Below are 24,749 nucleotides of genomic sequence, written 5' to 3' on the forward strand. Positions count from 1 at the left end.
GGAGAGGAGAGCAGGCTGGGAAGGACAGGACGCAGGACAGCTTATTTAAGGTTGAGTTTCCATCCAGAAGATTTTCGAAGAAACCCAGAGGTTTGGAAAGTGAGATGTCTTGAAATGTGACCGTCCCCAGTGCAAATCTATGAGCTCTATCAGCATCACAACACTTACAGCAAGAAGAGAGGTGTCCTCCAGGGCTGGATGAGGCCCCGCCTACTTGGCAGGCGGTCACTAGCTGTGATGCCTGCACAGGACCTGGAGTCCATGTCCAGGCATAGATTATGACAGGCAGGTTTGAAAATACACGCCTGGGCTGACCGTAGCCCGTGCAGGTGCAAAAGGTCCATCAGGGCTGTGATAACCCCATAGTTGTGCGCTTTGAAGACTTCCCTCTCCTCCTCACAGACCTAGACAAGCTGGTTCCCAGCACATCTGCTGTACGACGATGCCTCTGGGATAATGAACTTCCCAGGCAGACCCAAAGGATGCAGTGTCAGGGCCACACCCCATCGAGGAGACAGGAACTCGCCATCCTGCGCCCTTTTAGTTCCCACACAGGCCGCACATCCGGCCATGGTAGCAGACCCAGGAAAACTGTGAGCTCCTACCGGGTAAATCCAGATCGCTAGCTCACATGGGCAAAGCGTTGATACCAATAAGACGTTCACTGATGCGTGATATGCCCAGAGTCGCCCACGGCCATATGAGTACAGCAGGTGGGGACACCCCGTTCACCTGTGAAAGATACAGCATCACTGTGTTAGCTGTGGGAGAGGATACTAAAGGTTTGGTTAAATGGGCATGAGTTTGGATTCTGTTTCACTGACACTGTAGCGTAAATTTTCCATGCATGACTCACTTTAAATAACAGAGATTTAACGCCAGGCGCACACCTGAATGCAAAATCTGTTCCCAGGCCCTGCAATTAAATTAGGCATAAAAGCCTGATCAACTAATATCATGCATTCGGAACCCACATCTCTCTCGCAGCTGATCTCAACTACCTGATCTCATTCTCTTTCCCACTCACCTCCATCTACTTACCCTGCTCATTCACTGCAACTGTTGGGAATCTGGATTCACGCATCACTCAGCTGTTCCCTTGTTGCTAAGTGTAGTGTGATTTTTGTGAGGTTCCTCAAGAGTGATATCAGCCACCACGAATTTCCCACTCAAATCACTCTCCCATTCGATCTGTCATCCCGCTGTCGCTCTGATAAGACCACAGAGCGCTAGGGAAGGAATGGAGCCAAGCAGATCCAGCAAAAGGCTGAGTACAAAGCAGTCTGGCAAGAGGATAATGATGCCATTGCCACAGGCAGATTTGCAGCAAGAGGAGGATCTAATTTTTGCTCTATCCACATCTTAATCCCTACACTAGCCAGGAATAGGATTAGCTATAGTGGATCAGAGCACTGGCCTATTCGGCCTGGCACCCTCACTCTGCTAGTACCCAATGCCGAAAGTGCCAAGAAAGGCAAGATTATTTAATTCCCTTTGTCTATTGTAGGGAAACTGAGGCACAGAACGAGGCAGTGACTTATTCACAGACACACAGTGAGTCAGTAGCAGCTGGGAGGCTAAAACCTAGGTGCTATTCCTGGCCCTTGGCCCAGTGCTGAGCCAGTGAGACAGCCTTTCTCTTTAACATTAATAGCAAATAATATGACAACAGAACAGACGTTTTCACACACATCACCACACATTTTTGGGTTTAGCACTGTCACGGAGTCACCGGGCGATGCTCTGGAACTACTCCATACAAAGCTAGTCAGGGCTCTGGGGGAGCCTCCTCTCTCTGAGCAGACTGTCTCCAGGGCAGGAAGCTCACACAGCTTTGACCTTCCTGGATCTGACCTCGGAGCATTCAGCATCTCCTTCCACACTGTGTGCTTCCCACAGTGAGTCTGCCATGGCAGGGCTTCTGGGGAAGCCAGAGGGCCCTGCACCCCAACTCTGCAGTCAGACAAGACCCTCAGCCAGCCGGTAAAACAAAAGGTTTATTAGTCGACAGGAACACAGCATAGAACAGAACTGGCTGTTATAGACATCAGTGACTTTCAGCCAAGTCCATCTTGGAAATCCTGGGCCAGATGCCTTGAATCCCCCCTCTTACCATCCCCCCCTTCCCCAGACTGCAAGCCTCCAGTTACCCGACTTCCTACTCCCCCCATGATGCTCCTCCTCCTTCTCTTTGTCTCGCTTCCTGGGCAAAAGGTGTCAGCTGATCGCATCCCCCCTCCTGGGTCTCAGGTTACATAGGTGCAAATAGCTGGGCAGTCTCACCTGCCCCGAGGGCCTCAGCAAAATCACACACCCAATTCCTACCACCTTAGTGCAGATGCAGTACACAGGGAAACTAGGGTACACACAGTATTAGTATAGGACTGTAAGAATCACATGCAACATAACAAGATGAATAAAACCCCACTGTTGCTGACACAAAGTGGCCGAGGGGGGCAACAGCGGGGTTTGTTGCCCAGTGTACCTCGTACCAATAAACACACCAGGGTGGAGTAGCAAACAAAGTTTATCTGAGATCTCAAAGCGGTGCAAGGAGACTGATGCCTCAAATCAAGCCCCCTACACAAGCGGCTTTCCCCTTTTTATAAGTTTTTTTTTCTCTTTCTTCTCCCCACCCCCCTTCCTCCCCTTGTAGCAGTTATGTAAGCGCAGGTGCATTAAGTAATCTTGGCCTCGGCAGCTTGTTAGTAAGTTTTCCGTCTGCAAGTTACCTTGTTCTTCTGCTAAAGGTGCACAGGCCTTATCACTACTGCTCTAGACCGGTTTGAGCTGTGCTGCAACTGATAACTTACTGTTACACATTTAATTGCACAGCTGCTAGCTTTCTAGATCAAGTAGAGTTCAACATGGAGGAGCTTAGGGTCACTGAGGCTTAGATTTATGCCTAGTGACACCAACAACTCCCTCCTTTGAGAATACTCAACAAACTTTTGGCTAAGTTTTCTCATACTTTGAGGACAAAAAGCGATTAAGCTCTAGGGAGCTGGAGTGCTTTACAGCAAGCAAGCAAGAGGAGAGTAACGATACACAACACTACACCAGTGTGCAGGAGGCGAACAATACCTTCCCCTAGTTCCCCAGGTTGGGTAACCAGCCCCAGAGGGAATCAGAAATAGTGGGTTCCCTTTCCTGGGCCTTCCAATGTTCAAAAGCCTATTCGGCTGACAGGATGTGCTTGTTAATATCCTATGCATTTTCTGGGACATAAGTACAGCATTCATCCCCTATAAGGGCGCACACTCTGCCCTGTGAAGCCACACTTCCACCCAGAAAGTGTCCAAGTATGCCTCCATGATCACAGATCAGATGGTATTTCTGATGCGTCTGTAAGGGCAGTGGGCCAAGTCTGGTACTCAAGATCACTCTCAATGGCCATCAGCTGGTCATTCAGGAAATCCTGAATTCCTAAACATACTAGATCCCACTGCAATGACTTCCCAGCCTCAGTTATATTCAATACCATCTTTCCTTGGTGTAGTACTATATTATATCTGTTATTTAACTATTTTCAGGTACTTTCAAAAGGTATCGACATTAATAGCATAGGAGGGGGTTACACTATTGCGCACTCTCCAGGACAACCAGGGTACAGCCTGTAGAAAAACCCCAAAAATCCAATCAATACCCACATTCCCAACATGGGTCAAATCGTCTCGCCGCCAAGAGTATAGATTCTTCTTTCTTCACCAGGTCAGCTTTTAAGGCCTTTCTAGTTCAGGAATTCTGACTTTGCAAATTTCAGTGCATTGTGAGTCTGAGTCTTCGTTCTTCCCTTTTCCAAAAACATTTGTGGTTGACAGCAGCATTGCTTCAAGGGGAGGTTTATCCAGATCACAACACGTGAAAGGATATTGAATTTCTTCTAGAAAAGATTCAAAGGCACAAAGTAATCGTGTCAGTGGGACACAAAGGATACACGAAAATAAACTGTAGCATCACCTTTGTAAGCTTTTTCACCCCTGCTGTTCCTAGAAGTGGCACAGTTGGAGTAGAAGGAAATATGTAGGACTGAAGCATCAATAGGGAGGAAGAAATCTTCCCGAGGGAGAGGTCCTTTTGGGCAGTGAGAAATCGATGGGATCCAAGCAGCACCCTTGGGTAAAACACTCACAGCGGGTCTGGGTTAGTTCAGCAACACGGGCTATAAGGGCCTTTTAGGCATGGAGTCAAAAGCAGGTTTCTCTCTGGTGGACCCCTATTACGGTCCATCTTTCCAGTTTCCGTTCCAAGGGAGTGGTCCACACGGTATCGTCTTGCAATAGCTGCTTCTACTTTACCCCTTGAGAAAAAAACCTAACACATTTCATAGTCCCTGCAGGTGTTTGCAGATCTCATAATGCTGTGTACGGGCATTCAAGCACTCTTTCCTGATTCATTGCCAAATCTTGACTGTGAGGCATGTTCTTAAGTGGCTTCATAGTGTCTATACATACGCCATTGAGCATCGTCTAGAGTTATATATTATTATATTTTTCCAGTACTCACATTCTGTTTCTATTGTCCTTCTATCCCTCTCTGTCTGCTTTCATTTAACCTGATCAAAGATAAAAACTATCATCTTTAAACCTACATACACCTTGTTTCCGACATTATGAACAGACAATATAACATTGCCATTTAAACACAGGTACAATAGTCCTTCATTAATTTAATAATATGTCACAATTATTACTCCTCCACTAAAATAACTTATTACAAGAGCTTTGCAGCCAACTACGCAGGACAAACAACACCACTTTGAGATTACATACAGTACAACTTCTAATCCATATGCATTTCCCCATATCCTCCATCCCTCTGAAAATTAATCAGAGTGTAGCCAAAGGATCATGTACAATATATGGGAGTGGGTTAATCTTTTATGTCCTTGCTTCAAAAGACTGTTGCGTATTGCAATGTAAATCAACCACTTTCGATAGTAAACAGATATTGGCAAATAAGAAAGATTCATTCTCTTACTTAAGAGAAAATGAGTAACAGACTTGTATATATCAGACATCTCCTGATTAATCCAACACTTTTTTTAATTTCTTAGTTGAACAAAACAAATCTACTTGCATTATCAATTTAACCATACGCCTGATTCCAACTAACCATTTCATTAAAAGGCGAGCTAAATCACAACAATTACCGGCTCGCAAGACAAACACCACAATAACAGAAGAACAGAGGAAACACAAACAATAAGTCCTATTTGTCGCACTAATGCAACTGGTAACGTTGAATTCGTTCTGCCTGGCATCTCTATTTCCTTCTGATTTATTGAAAGTATTCAAATAAGAGAACAGTGAGTACATCCCCTGGGCGAGTCATCATCGCATTAAAAATAATCAAATACCTACTTGGTGATTTCAGGGCACACAACAAGGAAGAAACTAACCCACCATACTTCTTGTATGTGTTTGTTCATAGGAGCCCAACGCGCTTCTAGTGGCTCTACCTACTTTATCAGTCTAAAGATAAATTGCATAGGAATACAGATTGCTTCTGCTGCTTTGGATCCAAAGCTATTACAGCTTAAGAGGTTTGCAGCGCGTTAAAAGGCATGAGTGTAATTTAGCCAAAATTTATTTGAAACATGAAAAGACAGGCCAAAAGAACTGTCCTCTTCTAGTGCATTATATACCAAAGTTCCAAACTGCCTGGTTCCCCATCCCCGCAACTACAGATTATCTTGAACTTTCCCTAAAGTCACTTGCGTGTCTCCCAACAGCCAATTTTATCAACTTAACTCACCATTCCAAGTAAGTCCTGGGGTATCTGAATCCCCATGCTTACACTACTGACTCCTTCTTCCAGTACATATTTCACTCAAATTTTCCAAGCGCCGTCTTTTCACAGCTCTCTGTTTGTTAGCCTCACGCACCTACATGGGAAGTCTCGGAGTGGCTTGTTTTATTGCTGAAGAACGGTCCATTCCATGGGCTATAAGTAACTTTCGCACACTAAACCCAGTTTAGTTGGTATAGGAGGGTGGCGCGACTCAAACAGCACCCATACCCTCCTGTCTCATTCCCTTAATTAAATTATTACTATCACAAAGTCTACCCGATGAGTCTCCATTGGTCGCAGTGCTATGACACAACAACTTCTAACATAAAAAATAGGCCCTAGGGTTCAAAAATGGCAATTTACTTAATCTATATTACCAATATTAAAGGACTAAAACGTAAAAGAGGGTTTAAAGCACAAGAGCACGCAGATCCTCCTATTATACTACAATAACATTGAACTAGCCCCCATCCCTCCTGGTCTCTTCCCTTAAACATTTTTACTCACAAGACTACCCGAGTCCTCCCTTGTGAGGCTTGCCACCTCGACAAAAATGCATGGCCCATTGGGTAAAGGCCATTTACTTAACATATAATTTAAAGGACTATCCTTAGAGGGTTTACCCAGAGACCCACCCATCTGTCTTCTGACACTTACACAGAAAAGAGAATTACACAGAGAGCAGAGGGAATTACAGTCTAAGCCAGGTTTCCCCCCTTCTATACACTGACTGCTACAGGGGACGGGACAGAAGGATCTCAATTCGACCTCAGAGCTTCCTCGCACGCATGGCTTCCACTCCCAGGAATTACAAACGAGAGGTTCAGTTCCGCCCACACTCCTAACGCCCAAAAGAACAGAGCAGAAAAACAACAGTAACCAGTTAAACAGAACAAAACCAGAACCAGATAGCGTTTCCTTATCCTTTTAGGGCTCACTTTTAATCATGCAGTTCTTAACGTATAACACCAACAGTACCAAGCAGAGCAAACATAAAACAACAAGGGTAAAACAAATAGATGGCGTAAATTCTGCAGGGCTCCCCCCTTTTTAATTACTCACCAAACTGTGACAAATTTCTATTACCAATCTATCCCTCATGTCAGGTGATCAGGCTGACACTACAGGATCGTTAGGGGAAGATAAAGAAAATACACCATATAACCGAATTTTAAAGCTTCATTGATAAAATAATAGAACAACAGAGAGTGTTGGGAACGCTCCCACATCACTCAGGAAGACATTAATGCCCCAAGCCCTAAGCCCCATTCATACTCACACACATACATCCAGACTGGCCACTTCTGTGTATAATGTTCAGAGAAGCGGGAGAGGTGGACGGGAGATTATCCTGTATACAGCTTGTTCAGAATTTCCAACATGCTTCCACTCTTGGGAGGGCTATTCTTTTACACCCTGGAATCTCCTGCGGTGTCTCTTTCAGAGATTCCAGTCCAGGTCGGCTGCTTATGGCTTCTTTGGTGTCACCAAGCCACACCAACTCCGGGGTCACAAAAGCACACTGTTGGATCTTACTGGACAGTTAAGCTTTGCAAATGTAATCTCAGTTCTGTAACTTGTATTGCCTTTGGTTCACCTCTGTCTGTATTTTTTTTCTTCACAGCCAGCTGGGGCTGAAAGCAGTTTTTCTTTGTACTTAGCATAGTCTGCATTGATTCTTGACCTTGAACGCAGAGCAACTTTCTTTTTATCCCTGGGCCAAGCTGAATTTCAAATTAACCCGTTCCTTTCCTCAATAGACAAATTTGCTCACACTGTCAGAGGCTTTTGGTGATGAAACGCTCCTCTTAGATATATGATCTTATCTAGATTGAAGTACCTTCTAGTGGGCATTGTCTACATGGATTTTCACACGTGTAAATATTCCAATTCTCTAAATACCTGCAGGTTGGTGAACCATAATGTACATACATATAATATGCTGGGGTACCCTTAGGGGGTGAGGTGGAATGTTTAGACTGTCCCCCACCCATTTTCCACTTACACACACAGGGAGGGTGCCCTGTCCCCGCTAGCGGCTCATAAACTAAGGATTTTTCCCTACAGGGTACTCACACAGGAGAGGCTAACGAGAATGGCCATGACCCTCCTACACCTCCCTTCAGCAAAGAGCGTCGGCTAGTCTCTGGGAGACGGCGCCGCTTACTCTGATTGCATCCAGTGAGATGATCAGACTGTCAGTATCCCACATGGAAAGGAAATGGGAAGGGAAGATGGGTACACACTCTCCTAGACCCAGGTAGCTTCCTCACCGGATGATGCCAGGCCAAGTCAGCCCACCATGGGTCGGACCTCCTAAAGATCCACTAGTTACCGGGCTTGCGTTAGAGTAGTCCTGGTCACGAGCTTTTGCTTCACAGGGTACTCTGGGCGTCTTCCGGTAACAGTCACTCACACTGACCCCCAGTACCATTCTGCATCTGATCTTGCTTTTTTTTCTTTTTTTTTCCCCCAGGTTATCCTTAGTCATCGGATCCGATCCAAACACTTTCCAATTCGCCATAATGCATTCTAAGGGTGTACACTGTGCCCTGCCTGTGCTCTGTCCCTGTCCCATATCCTAGGGTGACACTGGGGGTCCCCAGGTCTTAACAGGCAAAAATCCAGACCACTGGACTGTTCCTACCTTATCCAAGGGACTGGTTCTGCACCGTCGCCCACAACTGCTTCTCCACTACTCGAGCGCGTTGCCCCGTTGTGCCCTCCGGGGTCAATCAAACCGTGTCTCCGCTGAGGCCCCCGGTGGAGTCACCGGTGCACGCTGGGCATCGGTCGTCACCGCAATTTGTCGACCACCAGGAGGGATCCAGGCAAGGCTAATTTTAGCCTCGAGCCCCACTTTGGGCACCAAGAACTGTTGCCGACACAAAGTGCCCGAGGGGGGCAACAGCGGGGTTCGTTGCCTGGTGTACTTCACGCCAATAAACACACCAGGGTGGAGAAGCAAACAAAGTTTATTTGAGATCTCAAAGCGGTGCAAGGAGACTGGTGCCTCAAATCAAGCCCCCTACACAAGCGGCTTTCCCCTTTTTATAAATTTTTTTTCTCTTTCTTCTTTCTTCCCCTCCCCTCCTCCTCCTTCCTCCCCTTGTAGCAGTTATGTAAGTGCAGGTGCATTAAGTAATCTTGGCTTCGGCAGCTCGTTAGTAAGTTTTCCTTCTGCAAGTTATCTTGTCCTTCTGCTAAAGGCCTTATCACTACTGCTCTAGACCGGTTTGAGCTGTGCTGCAACTGATAACTTACTGTTACACATTTAATTTCACAGCTGCTAGCTTTCTAGATCAAGTAGAGTTCAACATGGAGAAGCTTAGGTTCACTGAGGCTTAGATTTATGCCTAGTGACACCAACACTACTTTGTCACAAGCACTGCCAGAAATTATTATAAATGATCTTTTCCTCATTACATTGTGTTATTTCCCCTTTTCCAAACGTCCCCTCAGCCAAGAGAGACCATCCTGACAAATGAATGCCAGCAGAGCTGCACCTGCGTTTCCACCAGAGAGGTGACCTGCAAAGCCCACAGCTGTGCCAGAGAAGAAACTTGCCAGATCAGAGACGGTATCATGGACTGCATCAGCAAAGGTGAAGGAGAGTCACTGATTGAAATATGCCCCGAGGGGTTACTGTGGGTGGAGTAACTGAGGTTGGGATGGGAGAAACCAGTTTACAACAGGTTATTTATGCAGCTTATTTTTCATCAATAAATACCCTTCTGCTAACTAACCAGCCTGATCCTGCTTAGCTAATCATAGACAGAGATAGCCAATTTGCAATTCAGCAAGAAATATGATTGTTACAGTGGTTCCCAGGGTTCAATCTGGACTGTGGGGACTGCTGAGCACTCTGTCCAACCTGGCGTATAAGCACCAACTCCGTGGGTGCTCTGGGGCTGGAGCACCCACGGGGAAAAATTAGTGGGTGCTCTGCACTCACTGGCAGCCAAGCTCCCCTCACCCCTTGCCCCACCTCCACCTCCTCCCCTGAGTGCGCCACCTCCCCGCTCCTCCACCTACCTCCCAGCGCTTCCTGCCCAGCCACTGCCAAACAGTTCTTTGGCTGGGTAGCAAGCTCCGGGAGGGAGGGGGGGAGCAGGAACGTGGCACGCTCAGGGGAGGAGGCAAAGAAGAGGTGGAGCCAGGGTATGGATTTGGGGAAGGGGTTGGAATGGGGGCGGGGAAGGAGTGGGAAGAGGCAGGGCAGGGACAGAGCCTTATGGAAAGGGTGGAGTGGGGGCGGGGCCAGGGGCGGCGGGAGGTCAGGTACCCAGGGGAAAGTGGGAAGTCGATGCTTATGACCTGGGTATCCTCTCGCTGTGATGCAGTTGGCAACCTACAAACTTCTGGTGGGTACTGCACTTACACAGACATCCACAGGCAGGGACACACCAAACCAAGTTACATGAATGCTTCTCCTAGCCATTCATGAACCAACAATAGGGAGGCTCCAGCCAAATCCCCCCCGCTCCCTAGCCTTGCACCTAGGGTAACCAGAAAGGGACAATCCCGATATTTGGGGCTTTTTCTTATATAGACTCTGATTACTCCCCCCCCCCACCCTCTGTCCCGATTATTCACACATGCTGTCTGGTCACCCTACTTGCATCCCAGAACTGTACCATCTTGCTTGGTCAGAAGCCTGACCAGTGTAAGTTCATTACCCAGTCTGCCCCTCCTTCGATGTGGAGAGGACACACACTAGCCTTTGTAAACTGAGCTAGTGGACTTCAGAGTGAAGCAGCATAAGAACTGAGTTGTGGGGAATTAGGAGGGGAGGGAAATCTCTGACATGAACTATTCCTCCAGTGGGAGTCACAGGTGCTTAGCACCTCTTAGCATTTGACTATTAGCACTTGCAGCTCTCACTGATTTATGGACTGAATTCCCTCTCCCAATGGAATCACTGGAAATTAGCCAATGACAGGGGTGCTGGGACAATTTTTACAGTGGGGAGGCTGAGAGTCATTGAACCAAACTGTAAACGTTACCTCCACTGGAATCCACTTCAAGCCAGGAGGTGCAGCAGCACCCCCAGCACTCCTAGTTCCAGCACATATGATTAGTGACTTCAGTGCCATAGCAATGTGTTATTGAGGGTGCTCAGCACTTTGCTGGATCAGAGCCATAGGCACTTGTGCATATCCATAACTTTAAGCATGTGTGTCACCTCATTGATTTCAACTGAACTCACCTGATTAAGTGTTTCGATAGATTGGAACCATAGCTTCCAGCAAACCAAGTGCCGTTGAGTATCCCGTGCTCCCCAACTTCTCAGTGTCCTCTGGCTAGCTCAGCTGGCTCTGCATGAATGCTGTGCCCATGACAGGGCTGGAGCTCCCAGCCTAGACACTGAACTTGAGTTCCCTGCCCTGTTGATAGAACTGGGTTTTCTCCTTTCAGATCCCTGCAAAACCCTGAAATGCCGGATCAAGGAGAGATGCAAAATTGAAAATGGCCAAGAGGCATGTGTTCCTGCCTACACTGGAATCTGCCAGGGCTCAGGGGATGCACAGTACCAAACTTTTGATGGCCTGAAGTTTGATTTGCAGGACACCTGCAAGTACACCATCGCTAAGTACTGTGGCAGCGACCCTACCCTGGAGTCCTTCACCATTGATGAGAAGAATGACAACAGGGGGAACCAGGAAATCTCCTTTTGGCAAGTGACCAATATCTATGTCTATGGGTACAACATCTCCATCTACAAGAGGGAAGTTGGCAAAGTCCGGGTGAGTTTCCCAGCTCAGGGTTCTGCTCCTTTTCTACTTATAACAAATAGTATTTTTTGTGTAGTGTCTCTCACACAGATGGAATCCTAGATACAGGCGACATATGGGCAATACAAGTACGTAAATGCAACTGATCTGTGTTTGACATTGTTTTGATAGATAGATAGATAATTATGCAGACAAATAGAAACTGGTAGATAGTGTAGCTACATAAATACTGTGTTTATTCAGGGAAAGTCACATTGATTCTTGCCTGCATATTTATACCTGCCTCTGGATATTTCCATTACGTGCGTCTGACGAAGTGGGTATTCACCCACGAAAGCTTATGCTCCAATACTTCTGTTAGTCTTTAAGGTGCCACAGGACTCTTTGTTGCTTTTTACAGATCCAGACTAACACGGTCACCCCTCTGATAATTGATTTCAGTGATTCTTTTACATGCCACTGGTTGAAGTGACAATGATTTACAGCCAAAATGAGTGGCAAGGTTACAGTTGCAGTAAGAACAAGTGAGGATGAAAGAGCAATAACACCTATCATACCTTCCCCCTCCTCTCTGTCTCTAGCTGAACAGTGTGATCACCAGTCTCCCAGTGACACTGAAAGATGGTAAAATCAAACTGTACCAGAAAGACCTCAGCACAGTCCTGCAGACAGACTTTGGCCTCCAGATCACATATGACAAAAATTGGCACGTAGTGATCACCCTCCCCAGCAGCTATTATGGGGCCATGTGCGGCCTATGTGGGAACTTCAACCAGAATCCAGACGATGACATGATGTCATCCAAAGGCACCAGCGTCTCCTCCATCATGGACTGGGCTGACAGTTGGAAAGTCCAAGACCGGGACCCCCTTTGCTGGGATTATTGCCAAAAGACTTGCCCAAAGTGTGATCTGTATGGGGATGACAGTCACTGTGGGATGATCAGTAAAGCACTGGGAGGGCCCTTCAGAGAGTGTCACTCCAGGGTGAGCGCTGATGACTTCTTTGACAGCTGCATCTATGACATGTGTCTGAATGAGGGGGACAAAAGCATTCTGTGTGAGGCGCTGGAGGCCTACGCAAATGCCTGCAGGAGGCATGGGGTCACTGTTGATGACTGGAGGACGCCGTCCAGTTGTGGTAAGTCTGGCAGCTTGGTTTCTTATTGACCATGGTAGCAGTAATCAATCTGTTTACTTTGTTGATGAGCATGGGGATGGAAATATCCAGGATCCCTGAGATACTGGGGTCAGCACTGACTGTTAGGGTAGAGCTCCCCCTAGCAGTCATTCAGCCAAGAGCTAACCTGCCTGAACCTGTTAGTTAATGAGATCTAAAACAATCACTGATTCAGGTGGCTAGTGTACATGTACACAGCAGCTGGGAGGCATAATTCTCAGCTCAGGTGGACATTCACACACTCACTCGGCTTGAGATTGATATCTAAAAATATCAGTGTGGATGCAAAGTTGCTGCCCAAGTCTCCTATGTATATATACCCTATAAGTGTGATGTATCTGGCAAGCTGACAATGGTGGAGTTCAGTGTTTCTAAGTGTCTATGGAGTATAGGGGGCTGTGGAACTTTTTTGGTGGTCTTCAGAGTGAAGCAGCTATAGATAATTGTGGAGTTAAGAGGGGAGGCAGCTCCATGAGATGTTCTTCTCCCATTGAAATGCATGAGATCTCAAGGTGCTTAAACCTCTCAGAATTTGACTCTTAGCACCTGCAGCCATTGCTGACTCAGGGTATGTCTACACTATGGGATTATTCCGATTTTACATAAACCGGTTTTGTGAAACAGATTGTATAAAGTCGAGTGCACGCGGCTACACTAAGCACATCAATTCATTGGTGTGCGTCCGTGTACTAAGGCTAGTGTCGATTTCTGGAGCGTTGCACTGTGGGTAGCTATCCCATAGCTATCCCATAATTCCCACAGTCTCCCCCGCCCATTGGAATTCTGGGTTGAGATCCCAATGCATGATGGTGCAAAAACAGTGTTGTGGGTACTTCTGGGTAAATTTCGTCACTCAATCCTTCCTCCGTGAAAGCAACGGCAGACAATCATTTCGCGCCCTTTTTCCCTGGATTGCCTTGGCAGACGCCATAGCATGGCAACCATGGAGCTTGTTTTGCCCTTTGTCATTGTCACCATATATGTACTGGATGCTGCTGACAGAGGTGGTACTGCAGTGCTACACAGCAGCATTCATTTGTCTTTGCAAGGTAGCAGAGATGGTTACCATCCCTATTGCACTGTCTGCCATTGTAAATTGGCGATGAGATGACGCTTATCAATCATTTTGTACTGTATGCAATTGGAAAGTGGTGATGACAGTTATCAATCATTTTGTACTGTCTGCTGCTGTCACGGGTGCTCCTATCTGGCCTTGCTGAGGTCGGCCGGAGGCGCGTGGACAAAAATGGGAATGAGTCCCCGGGTCATTCCCTTCTTTATGTTTTGTCTAAAAATAGAGTCAGTCCTGCCTAGAATATGGGGCAAGTTTACTAGAGAGTCAGAGAGCACAGCCACTCCGGGTCAGAGCCCCAGAGATTCCACAGAAATGATGAACTGCATGCCATTCTAGGGGGTGCCCATGCAACAACCCCACCTGTTGCTTCCCTCCTCCCACACTCCTCCTGGGCTACCTTGGCAGTGTCTATAGACAATTTTGTGGACGTTAGGGGAAGCAGCTCCGCTGAGATGTTCTTCTCCATTGAAATAGCTGGGATCTGAAGGCCTTAAACCTCTTCAGAATTTGACTCTTAGCACCTGCAGCCTTGCTGACTATGGACTGACATTCCTAATTCCCACTGGAGTCAATGAGGGATTCGCCAATGAATTCAGTGCACAGAACAGCTTATTGACGTGCTCAGCATGTTGCTGGATCAGACATAGGAATCATAAAGATCAGTGGAAGAGACCTCAAGAGGTCATCTAGTCCAAATCCCTGCTCACAGCAAGGACCAACACTCAACTAATCATCCCAGCCACGACCTTTGTCCAAAGCCAAGCCTTAAAAAAAACCTCTAAGGATGGAGATTTCTACCACGTGCCTAGGTAACCCATTCCAGTGCTTTCACCACCCTCCTAGTTGAAATAGTGTTTCCTAATATCCACCTAGACCTTCTTACACTGCAACTGTGAGGGGACCATTGCTTCCTTGTTCTGTCATCTGCCACCACTGAGAACAGCCTTAGCTCCATCCTCTTTGGCAACCTCCCCTTCAAAGTAGTTGAAGGCTGCTGTCAAAATTCCCCCTCACTCTTCTCTTCTGGCAGACTACAATAAACCAGTTTTCCCCGCTCCGTCCTCATAAGCTCATGTGCCCAGCTTCGTCCTTAACCATTTTGTGCCCTCTGCTGGAATTGTCACATCCTTCTGTAGTGGGGGGAGCCCTAAAGTGGATGCCAATACTCCAGATTTGACTCAACCCAGTGCCAATAGAGGGAATTTATGTACCTTAAACATGAACAACTTTAAGTTGTGAGTAGTTCTCGATTGTTGATTTCAATGGAACTCTCACATGGTAAGTTCTTTACTGGACTGAGACTGTAACTTTGAAAAAGCAACCAGGTTTCTTTGACTATCATGGACTTGCCATCGCTAGGCATGCAATGGCTGACTAAGCTGGTTCTGTGTGAAGGTTGTGCTCATGACCAGTCTGGCTCTCCCATGCTATTATTATTGTTATTAATTGATAACCCACAGCTTTGCCACTGGAGTTTATTGTTTTATGGTAAGTCTAAATATAGGTGGGCAGTGTTTGGTATTGTTGTGATGTTCACCCTTGGTTTCTGACGGTGATCTGGAGCTCTTTTTGGATTTGGGACTGCATCGCCACCCATGCTGATCAGAGCTTCACGCTGGGCAAACAGGAAATGAAATTCAAAAGTTCAGGGGCTTTTCCTGTCTACCTGGCCAGTGATCCGAGTTCAGATTGCTTTCCAGAGCGGCCACAATGATGCACTGTGGGATACCACCTGGAGGCCAATACCGTCGATTTGCAGCCACACTAACTCTAATCTGACATGGCAATACCGATTTTAGCGCTACTCCTCTCTTCGGGGAGGAGTACAGAAACCGGTTTAAAGAGCCCTTTATATCGGTGCAGGGTTACATTGGTTTAACACTGCTAAATTCGGTATTAACGCGTAGTGTAGACCAGGCCTTATGGACTGAAATCCTAGTCCCACTGGAATCAATGGGAATTCACCAGTGAATTCAGTGCTACAGAAACAACTTATTGAGGGTACTCAACGTGTTGCTGGATCAGAGACATATGCACTTAGGCACATGAATAACTTTAAGCGTGTGAGTAGCCTCATTGATTTCAATGGAACTACTCACATGGTTAAATTCTTTGCTGGATAGGGACTATAACTTGCAGCAAGCCAGGTTCTGTTGACTATGATGGACTTGCCATCTGCTCAGCATGCAATGACTGACTAAGCTGGTTCTGCGTGAAGGTTGTGGTCATGACCAGTCTGGCTCTCCCATGCTAATATTATTGTTATTAATTGATAACCCACAGTTTTGTCACTGATGTTTATTGTTTTATGGCAAGTCTAAATATAGGTAGGCAAGTGTTTGTGTTGTGTTGAGAAATTTTGGAAGGTGGTGAAAGAGGAGTGTGTGCTGTAATGAGAAGCGATGTGTTGGGTTTACGATGTGCTGGCTGTGTGATTGTGTTAATTTATATCGGGGGACTGGGCTGAAGAATTTTGTGTTGAACTGTGTGGGTGACAAATGAGGGGATGGGGTGTCTGGGGGATCATGTTTGGGGATTTTGTGTTGATTTGTTTGGGCATGTGGACTGCGTTGGAGAGTTTGTGTTAAGTTGTACAGGTGATGAATCAATCTTTAAAGAACTGTGGGGCAGGCTCCCTTATATCACTGACTCATTACAACCAATGAAATTGTTGTATACAAACTAGGTGTAGAGTAAGGGTGGTGGTTGGTTGAGATACCTCTAACTCACAATGTTCTAGGACTCTTGGCATGCCATAGGTGCATGCCTGACTGCTTTATTATATATAGATTATTATTATAACCTAGATGCTGGACTTGAGTTCCCTGCCATGTTGATATGTCCAAAATTTTTTCTTTCAGATCCCTGCAAAGCTCTGAAATGCCGGACCAAAGAGACATGCCGGACTGAGGATGGCCACACATCATGTATTCCTGACTACATGGGAACCTGCCTGGGCTCAGGGGACATGAACTACCAAACGTTTGACGGTCTGAAGTTTGACTTCCAGGGCACCTGCACCTACACCCTGGCCAAATACTGTGGGAGCGACGCCACCCTGGAGCCTTTCACCGTTGATGAGAAGAACGCCAATAGGGAAAACCAGGATATCTCCTTTCTGCGAGTGACCAATGTCTACATCTATGGGTACAACATCTCCATCTACAAGAGGGAAGTTGGCAAAGTCCGGGTGAGTCTCCCAGCTCAGGGCTCTGGCATTGTTCAGCTTACAAAGCACAGTACTTTTGTGTAGTGTCTCACACAAACAGAATCCCAAACAGATGTTGTCAGCTGAATATGTCATGTGGGCAATACAAGTACGTAAATACATCTCATCTATATGTTTGAAAACCTTATAATAGATAGATAGATAGATAGATAGCAAAACCAAGACTTTGTGGCTAGATCGATAGCTATTTCAGATAGGTAGAATCTATATAGAGATATAGGGAATTCTGGAAACAGATACTGTAGGTAGATAGTGAAGCTAGATAAATACTATGTTTATTCAGGGACTTTGGATTGACTTCATTGTTCTTCTTGAGTAAGGAATGGGTAAACAGTGATTTAGTATTTGACGATTATTTTACTTGCTGCTGGCTAGAGAATGGTGAGGCGACAGTTGGAGTAATAGCAAGTGAGGATGAAAGAACAATAATGTGCTTCGTGTTCCTCCCCTCCTGTCTGTCTCTAGCTAAATGGTGTGATCACCAGTCTCCCAGTGATGCTGAAAGACGGTAAAATCAGACTATACCAGAAAGGCCTCAGCACCGTCATGCAAACGGACGTTGGTCTCCGGGTGGGATACAACAAGAACTGGCATCTGGAAATCACCCTCCCCAGCAGCTATTATGGTGCCGTGTGCGGTCTTTGTGGGAACTTCAACCAGAACCCAGGAGATGACATGATGTCCTCCAACGGCATCAAAGTCTCCGTCATCGTGGACTGGGCTTCCAGTTGGAAAGTCCAAGACCGGGACCCCTTTTGCTGGGATTATTGCCAAGAGACTTGCCCAATGTGTGATGAGAGCAAGAGAGAGCTGTATGGGGATGACAGTCACTGTGGGGTGATCAGTAAAGCACCGGAAGGGCCCTTCAGAGAGTGTCACTCCAGGGTGAGCCCCGACAGGGTTTTTGACAACTGCATTTACGACGTGTGTCTGAATGAACAGGACAAGACCATTCTGTGTGCGTCACTGGAGGCCTATGCAGACTTCTGCAGGGACCATGGAGTCACTGTCTATGACTGGAGGACGCCGTCCAGCTGTGATGAATCTCGAGGTTGGTATTCTGTCAAAGCAGATGGCAATGGGACTAATCTGACAGTTTACCCTGTTGATGGAGGGGATGGTGAGTGACCTGAGCATGGGGATGGGAATATCCAGGTTCCTGGGGCTTTGGGGTCTGCACTGATTCTTAGAGTAGAGCTCCCTCTATTCTGAAGAGTTTCCTTTGTTTGGTTAAGTGTACCTTAGTAGTCTCGAAGAACTCACAAGCCTGAAAGCATGATAGACACAGGTAGCTTATCTGCAATTTGGCTTTAAGTGCAACGTATCTAGCAAGCAGGCAATGGTGTAGTTTAATGTCTATGGGCCATAGGAGTCTGTGGAACATTTCTAGTGATCTTCAGAGTGAAACAGCATTAGAACAAAGCTGCAGGTGATCCAGGTGTTAGGAAGGGGGATCCAGGAGATTAACATTTTCTTCCATTGAAATACATGGGAGTCAAAGGTGCTTACAACTCTCAGAATTTAACCCCTAGCATGTGTGGCTCTCAGTGACACGCCCGCTGACAGCAATTCCAGGCTCCAGGGCAGCTGCGCTGGTGGGTGAGTTCTTCTGGCATGGCCAGGGATTCCACATGCCTGCCTGGCTGCCTTCACTGTCGTTAGTACCACCCCCTATATGTCTAGGAGCCCTGCGGCCCACCCGGATGATTTAAAAAGGCCTGGGGCTCCTGGCTGCTATGCAGCAGCAGCCAGGGCCCCCCTGGCCATTTTAAATTACCTGGACCATTGGGCAACTGCCCCCTTCCCCTGCATGCTGTCGGCAGGCCTGCTCACTGATGTATGGACTGAAATGCCGCTCCCAAAGGAGTCAGTGGGAATTAGCCAATTACGTCAGTGCCACAGCAATGGGTTATTGAGGGTGTGCTGGATCAGAACCAGGGGCATTTAAGCACATCCGTAACTTTAAACATGTGAATAACCTCCTTGATTTCAATGGAACTGCTCACACGGTTGAGTGTTTAACTGGACTGGGACCAGAGCTTGCAGCAAGCCAAGCTTTGTTGAGTATCCTCAGCATGCCTTGGTTGGTTCAGTTGGTTCTGCATGAATGCTGTGCCTATGGAAGATCTTGCTCTCCTGGCCTAGACACTTGACTTGAGTCCCCCACTCTGTTGATGTAACTGGGCTTTCTCCTTTCAGAAACCTGCCAAACCCTGAAATGCCGGACCAAGGAGACTTGCAAGACAGAGGATGGCCATGCGACATGTGTTCCCGACTACGTGGGAACTTGCTGGGGCTGGGGGGACCCACATTATCACACTTTTGATGGCCTGAAGTTTGACTTCCAGGGCACTTGCACCTACACCATTGCCAAGTACTGTGGCCATGACCGCTCCCTGGAGCCCTTTACCATTGATGAGAAGAATGATAACAGGGGCAGCCAGGCCATCTCCTTTCTACGAGTGACCAACATCTATGTCTATGGGTACAACATCTCCATCTACAAGAGGGAAGTTGGCAAAGTCCGGGTAAGTCTTCGATTTCAGGACTGCACGCTGATTTGGCATAGTGTCTTTCACACAAATGGTATCCTAGAATCAGGGGATGTGAGAGAGAAAAACACAGGAAAATGGGAAGAAAGATGTTTTCAGGTGACGTTTCTAACCTTGGACAAGGTGGGATGGTTGTTTCAGGTGTTAGAAGATGCATGGGAGAAGACTCTGCCTCCTATAGAAGGGACAGAGAAAGAAAGGAGTGTTGGATAGGTTAATAATAGAGGTGAAATCATGACTCCAATGAAATCAATGGGAGTAGGTGGCATAGATCATAGGATTCAGTAGAGGGCTGAATTCTATATTTAGTTATGGTGCATGTGTTGCAGTGTAAATTCAGAACTATATACTCCTCAATATGCACAGCAGAATGGCCTATCAGAGGTTTGCACAGAGATCAGAGGGAGAATGTAGTCTTTATTTAGTAACCACACCTTGAATACTGCATGCAGTTCTGAACGCCCTATCTCAAAGTTATATTAGAACTGGAAAAGGTACGGAGAAGGGCAACACAAATGATTAAGAGTATGGAACAGCTTCCAGATGAGGAGTGATTAAAAAGACTGGGACTTTTCATCTTGGAAAACAGACGACTAAGGGGGCATATGATGGAGATCTAGAAAATCATGAATGGTGTGAAGAAACTGAATAAAGAAGTATAATTTATTCCTTGACATAACACAAGTACCAGAGGTCACCTAATGAAATTAATAGGCAGCAGGTTTAAAACAAACAAAAGGAAAGACTTCTTCACACAGCGCACAGTCAACTTGTGGAACTCACTGCCAGAGGATTATGGCCAAAACTATAATGAGGTTCAAAAAAGAGATAGATAAGTTCCTGGAGTATTGATCCATCAATGACTATTAGCCAAGATGGCCAGGAATGCAACCCCATGCCCTGGGTATCCTTAGCTTCTGACTACCAGAAGCTGGGAGTGGACAATAAGATGGATCACTCAATGATTGCCCTTTTCTGTTCATTCACTTGCAAGCACCTGGCATTGCCCACTGTCGGAAGACAGGTCTGCCTCAGTATGTCTGTTCTTATGTTCTTAACCAGAGCTGGGCAAAATTTTTCATCCAAAACATTTGTTTGGTGAAAAATGCAGATTTTGTGCACTGAAACCTTTCATGAATTTGCATCAGTTTTGGCAACTTATTTTGGCAGAGAAAAAAAATCTAAAAAACTGAAAAGTTTTGTTTCAACATTTTTGAAATAAAACATTTCAGTTTTTTCATTTGAAATGATGTTTTGTATCAAAACTTCTTTTAATTTTATTTTTCTCAAATTTCAAATACTTTAAAAAGTGAAAAATGGTTTGTTTGACCTGAAACAATTTTCTTTCCACTTTTCACCAAAAAATGTGATTTTTTTTCAGTTAGACTGAAACATTTTTTTCCCTATTTTTTCATTATTACTAATCTATTATTTGCACATCTCTAGAAGGAACTAATTTTTAATTTATGTATTTATTATTCATTTCCTTCCTTTTCCGTTCATTGTACAGTGAGAAAATTTGCTCTATTTGAGGCTCAGATATATTTCTGTCTCTTTTTTCCTCCATTTTCTGCATCTTCCTGTTTCTGATTCTCTTTTCCTGACCTGTCTGTGTGACTCTCCTTCATCCTTTTCTTTGTATCTAATTCTCTTAGCAGCCCCTAATTCTCTAGACACGCTGCTTCAGCCCCAGTCCTTGCCCCATTTGATCTGTTAAAATGACCAAGGTGTGATGGGATGCTTATCCCACATATAGAATCATTAAACCATAGAGTTAGACGGGACCTCAAGCGTCATCTAGTCTAATCCCCTGCCATGATGCCATGTTGTGTCTAAATCATCCAAGACAGATGAAAACTTTTGAAAACTTCCTATGAAGGAGCTTCCACAACCTTTGCTAGGCAGTCTGTTCCATTGTTCTGCTCTTCTTTTGTTTAGGAAGTTTTTCCTGATTTAATCTAAATCTGCTCTGCTGTAGTTTGAACCCATTGCCTCTTGTCCTGCCCTCCATCTCTTCTATGGCAGCCTTTTACGTATTTGAAGACCGCTATCATATCCCCCCATCTCCTCTTTTGCAAACTAAACATACTCAGTTCCTTCATATGTAAGGTTGCGAATCATTCATGGAGGTCATGGAAGTCATGACTTTCATGACTTTCCATGACATCTGTGAATTTTGCAGTTCTGGTGCAGCTGACCCCAGGACCACCCAGCAGCTGAGGAGGCCCCAGGGCCAGCCACACCAAGCACTGCTCTGGCAGCCCCAGGCAACTGGTCCCCAGTGCTGCCCTGGTGCAGTGGTCAGGGACCAGCTGCGGTGGCAGCGGGGACCCAGGCCTCCCCCATCTGAACTAGGAGTGGCAGGGCCTCAGGCTGCACCCCACTCCAGCTGCAGCAGGGCCTGGGCTGCCCCCCCGGCCAAAACGTCACCCCACGAAGCTCCCCCCGCAGCAGTTCCTCCCAACAGCAGCAGGGACTCCTCCCCCCCCAACAGCAGTCTTCAGGAGTGCCCCCCTCCCAGCAGGTAAGATTTAGTCACAGGTATTTTTTATAAAAGTCATGGACATGTCAGGGGGCCGTGACTTTTTGTTTATTGCCCGTGACCTGTCCATGACTTTTACTAAAAATACCTGTGACTAAAACGTAGCCTTACTCATCTGACTTGCATTCCATCGCTTTGGTCATCTTTGTCGCTCTCCTCTGGATCCTTTCCAGTTTCTCTACATCCTTTCTCTACAGCAGTGACCAAAATTGGATGCAGTACTCCAGCTGAGGCCTAACCGGTGCCAAGTAGAGCAATACTGTCACTTCCCCTGACTTGCATGCTGTGCCTCTGTTAATGCATTTGTACATGCCATGATTCACTGTTGCAAAAAAAGGCAAACATTCTAGGATGCATTAGCAGAAGTGTTGTAAGCAAGACACAAGAAGTAATTCTTAGGCCTTGTCTACGCTGGCAAGTTACTGCGCAGTAAAGAAGCTTTCTGTGGTGTAACTCCTGAGGTGTACACACTGCCAAGGTACTTAGTGCACAGAAACATCTCACTTGCAGCATTGTAAAAAAACCCACCTTGACGAGAGTCGTAAATAAGCCTTAAAGCGCAGAGGCTCCAGTACTGGCAGTGTAAACACATTACAGCACAGAAAGCAATCGATTGGCCTCCAGAAGTGTCCCATAATCTCTCAAATGGCTGCTCTGCTCATTGTTTTGAACTCAGCTGCTCTGGAGACATGCGCCCCTCCCCTTTCAAAGCTCCGTTTCTGACAGCCCTTGCATGCTGTGCCAATCTGCTCAGAGACACAAAGCAAACCATTAATATGGAATGCTCGTGCTATTGAACACAGAAGCCAGAGTGTATGTGTGTGTGGTATGACATTGGTGGTGTGTGGTGTGTTGTGTTGTGACGTACGCTGTGTGTGTTGTGTGTGTTGTGAGAGAGAGATGAGAGAGAGAGAAGAGAGAGAGAGAAGAGGGCAGACAGACAGTTGTCTTTGCAGAGAGCTGGGGAGGAAGGTGGGGGCTGATGTCGGGGGTATCCACCTCCCCTGCCTCAGGACTGGTTGGTTCCTGCTTCTGTCTGAACTTACAAGACAACATGCTGACATGCTTTCTGTCCTCCAAACACACTGTCGCTCCCCCTTCCATACACACACACACTGCCTCCCCTCCCACCACACACTTCAGTTGAAAAACAGCTGGCATTGTAGTAGAATGCCCATGAAACAATGGGATTGGGAAACCTGCATCATGTGACACTGTGCCTGCCCCATGACCCATTGCAAACCCTTCCCAAAGCACCCTGCAGCTAGTTGCACAGTGGGATAGCTACTACAATGCCGTTGCAAGAGCTGCTAAAGTGGATATGCCTCACAGTCACAAGGAACACAGTGTGGACACACAACAGAGGATTAATTCCAGCACTTCAATAAAAGTTGTATAATTTGTTGCATAGAAACTTGCTAGTGTAGACATACCCTTACACTCTACTCCGCACTGATTAAGCCTCAACTGGAATATTGTGTCCAGTTCCGGGCACCACATTTCAAGAAATATGTGGACAAATTGGAGAAAGTCCAGAGAAGAGCAACAATTGATTAAAGGTCTAGAAAATATGACCTATGAGGGAAGATTGAAAAAATTGGGTTTGTTTAGTCTGGAGAAGAGAAGACTGAGAGCGGGGAGGGCGGGCATGCTAACAGTTTTCAAGTACATAAAAGGTTGTTAGAAGGATGAGAGATAAATTGTTCTCGTTAACATCTGAAGATAGGACAAGAAGCAATGAGTTTAAACAAGGACAGTTTAGGTTGGACTTTAAGAAAAATTTCGTAACTGTCAGAGTAGTTAAGTACTGCAATAAATTGCCTAGGGAGTTTGTGGAATCTCCGTCATTAGAGATTTTTAAGAGCAGGTAAGACCAACACCTGTCAGAGATGGTCTAGATAATACTTAGTCCTGCCCTGAGTGCAGGGGGTGGGATCAGATGACCTTTGAGGTCCCTTCTAGTCCTATGATCCTATAATTTTATGTAGGGGAAGCACTTTTGCCACACAGGGAATAAGTAGCTAGTGTTGTCACTGAAGTGTTATCCATGTGCTTTACAGTTGATGCTCTGATTTGCTTAGTAGAGGAAGTGGAGTTTACACCATTAGAGGGTCATAGTTTCAGGCTCTCTGCAGACTCAGGCAGATGTTGCCGAACTAGTCAGACTTGAGGCACATTTCGAAGGTTTTCCTTACAGCCATAAAGGCCAAAAAATTATTTTAAACAAACAAAACAAACAAAAATGAAAGCTTAGATTCTGGAGATTTCCAAAGTGTCATGTGGGTCATACAGATATATCAGATGGGTTGTGTGATGGGTTGGATCACAGAGACCCCTTTAGGGTTGCCAACTGATGTGCCAAGACTACTTTTGCCCTTGCTTTCCCTGCCAGCCTGAGAATCCATCACCCTGTCTTGTTGAGCCAGACATGCCAGTCTGCTCCAACACAGACCCAGGGTCTGAACCACATGCCCCAAAGCTGCTGATATAACTGAAAGCAGCTTAAGAAGTGTTCCTGTCTTTAACACTCAGATGCCCAACTCCCAATGGGGTCCAAACCCCAAATAAACCCCAATAAACCTCAAATAAACTCATAAATTGTTTGCCCTCTATAACACTGATAGAGAGATATGCACAGCTGTTT

At 46.1% G+C, this 24,749-nt stretch overlaps 1 protein-coding gene across 1 annotated transcript in view; it reads left to right on the forward strand.

Moving 5' to 3' along the window:
- The window catches only part of LOC116839061 (IgGFc-binding protein-like), a 102,731-nt gene that overhangs the window by 74,804 nt on the left and 3,178 nt on the right, over positions 1 to 24,749 (forward strand). The window contains exons 14-19 of the mRNA XM_075071390.1: positions 9,256 to 9,397; positions 11,212 to 11,540; positions 12,110 to 12,668; positions 16,644 to 16,972; positions 17,477 to 18,062; positions 19,211 to 19,539. Of these exons, the coding sequence (XP_074927491.1) occupies positions 9,256 to 9,397; positions 11,212 to 11,540; positions 12,110 to 12,668; positions 16,644 to 16,972; positions 17,477 to 18,062; positions 19,211 to 19,539 (2,274 nt within the window). The remainder of the gene's footprint in view (positions 1 to 9,255; positions 9,398 to 11,211; positions 11,541 to 12,109; positions 12,669 to 16,643; positions 16,973 to 17,476; positions 18,063 to 19,210; positions 19,540 to 24,749) is intronic.

This window comes from Chelonoidis abingdonii, chromosome 11 (genome assembly GCF_003597395.2).
Source record: "Chelonoidis abingdonii isolate Lonesome George chromosome 11, CheloAbing_2.0, whole genome shotgun sequence".
Classification (NCBI taxonomy): Eukaryota; Metazoa; Chordata; order Testudines; family Testudinidae; genus Chelonoidis; species Chelonoidis abingdonii.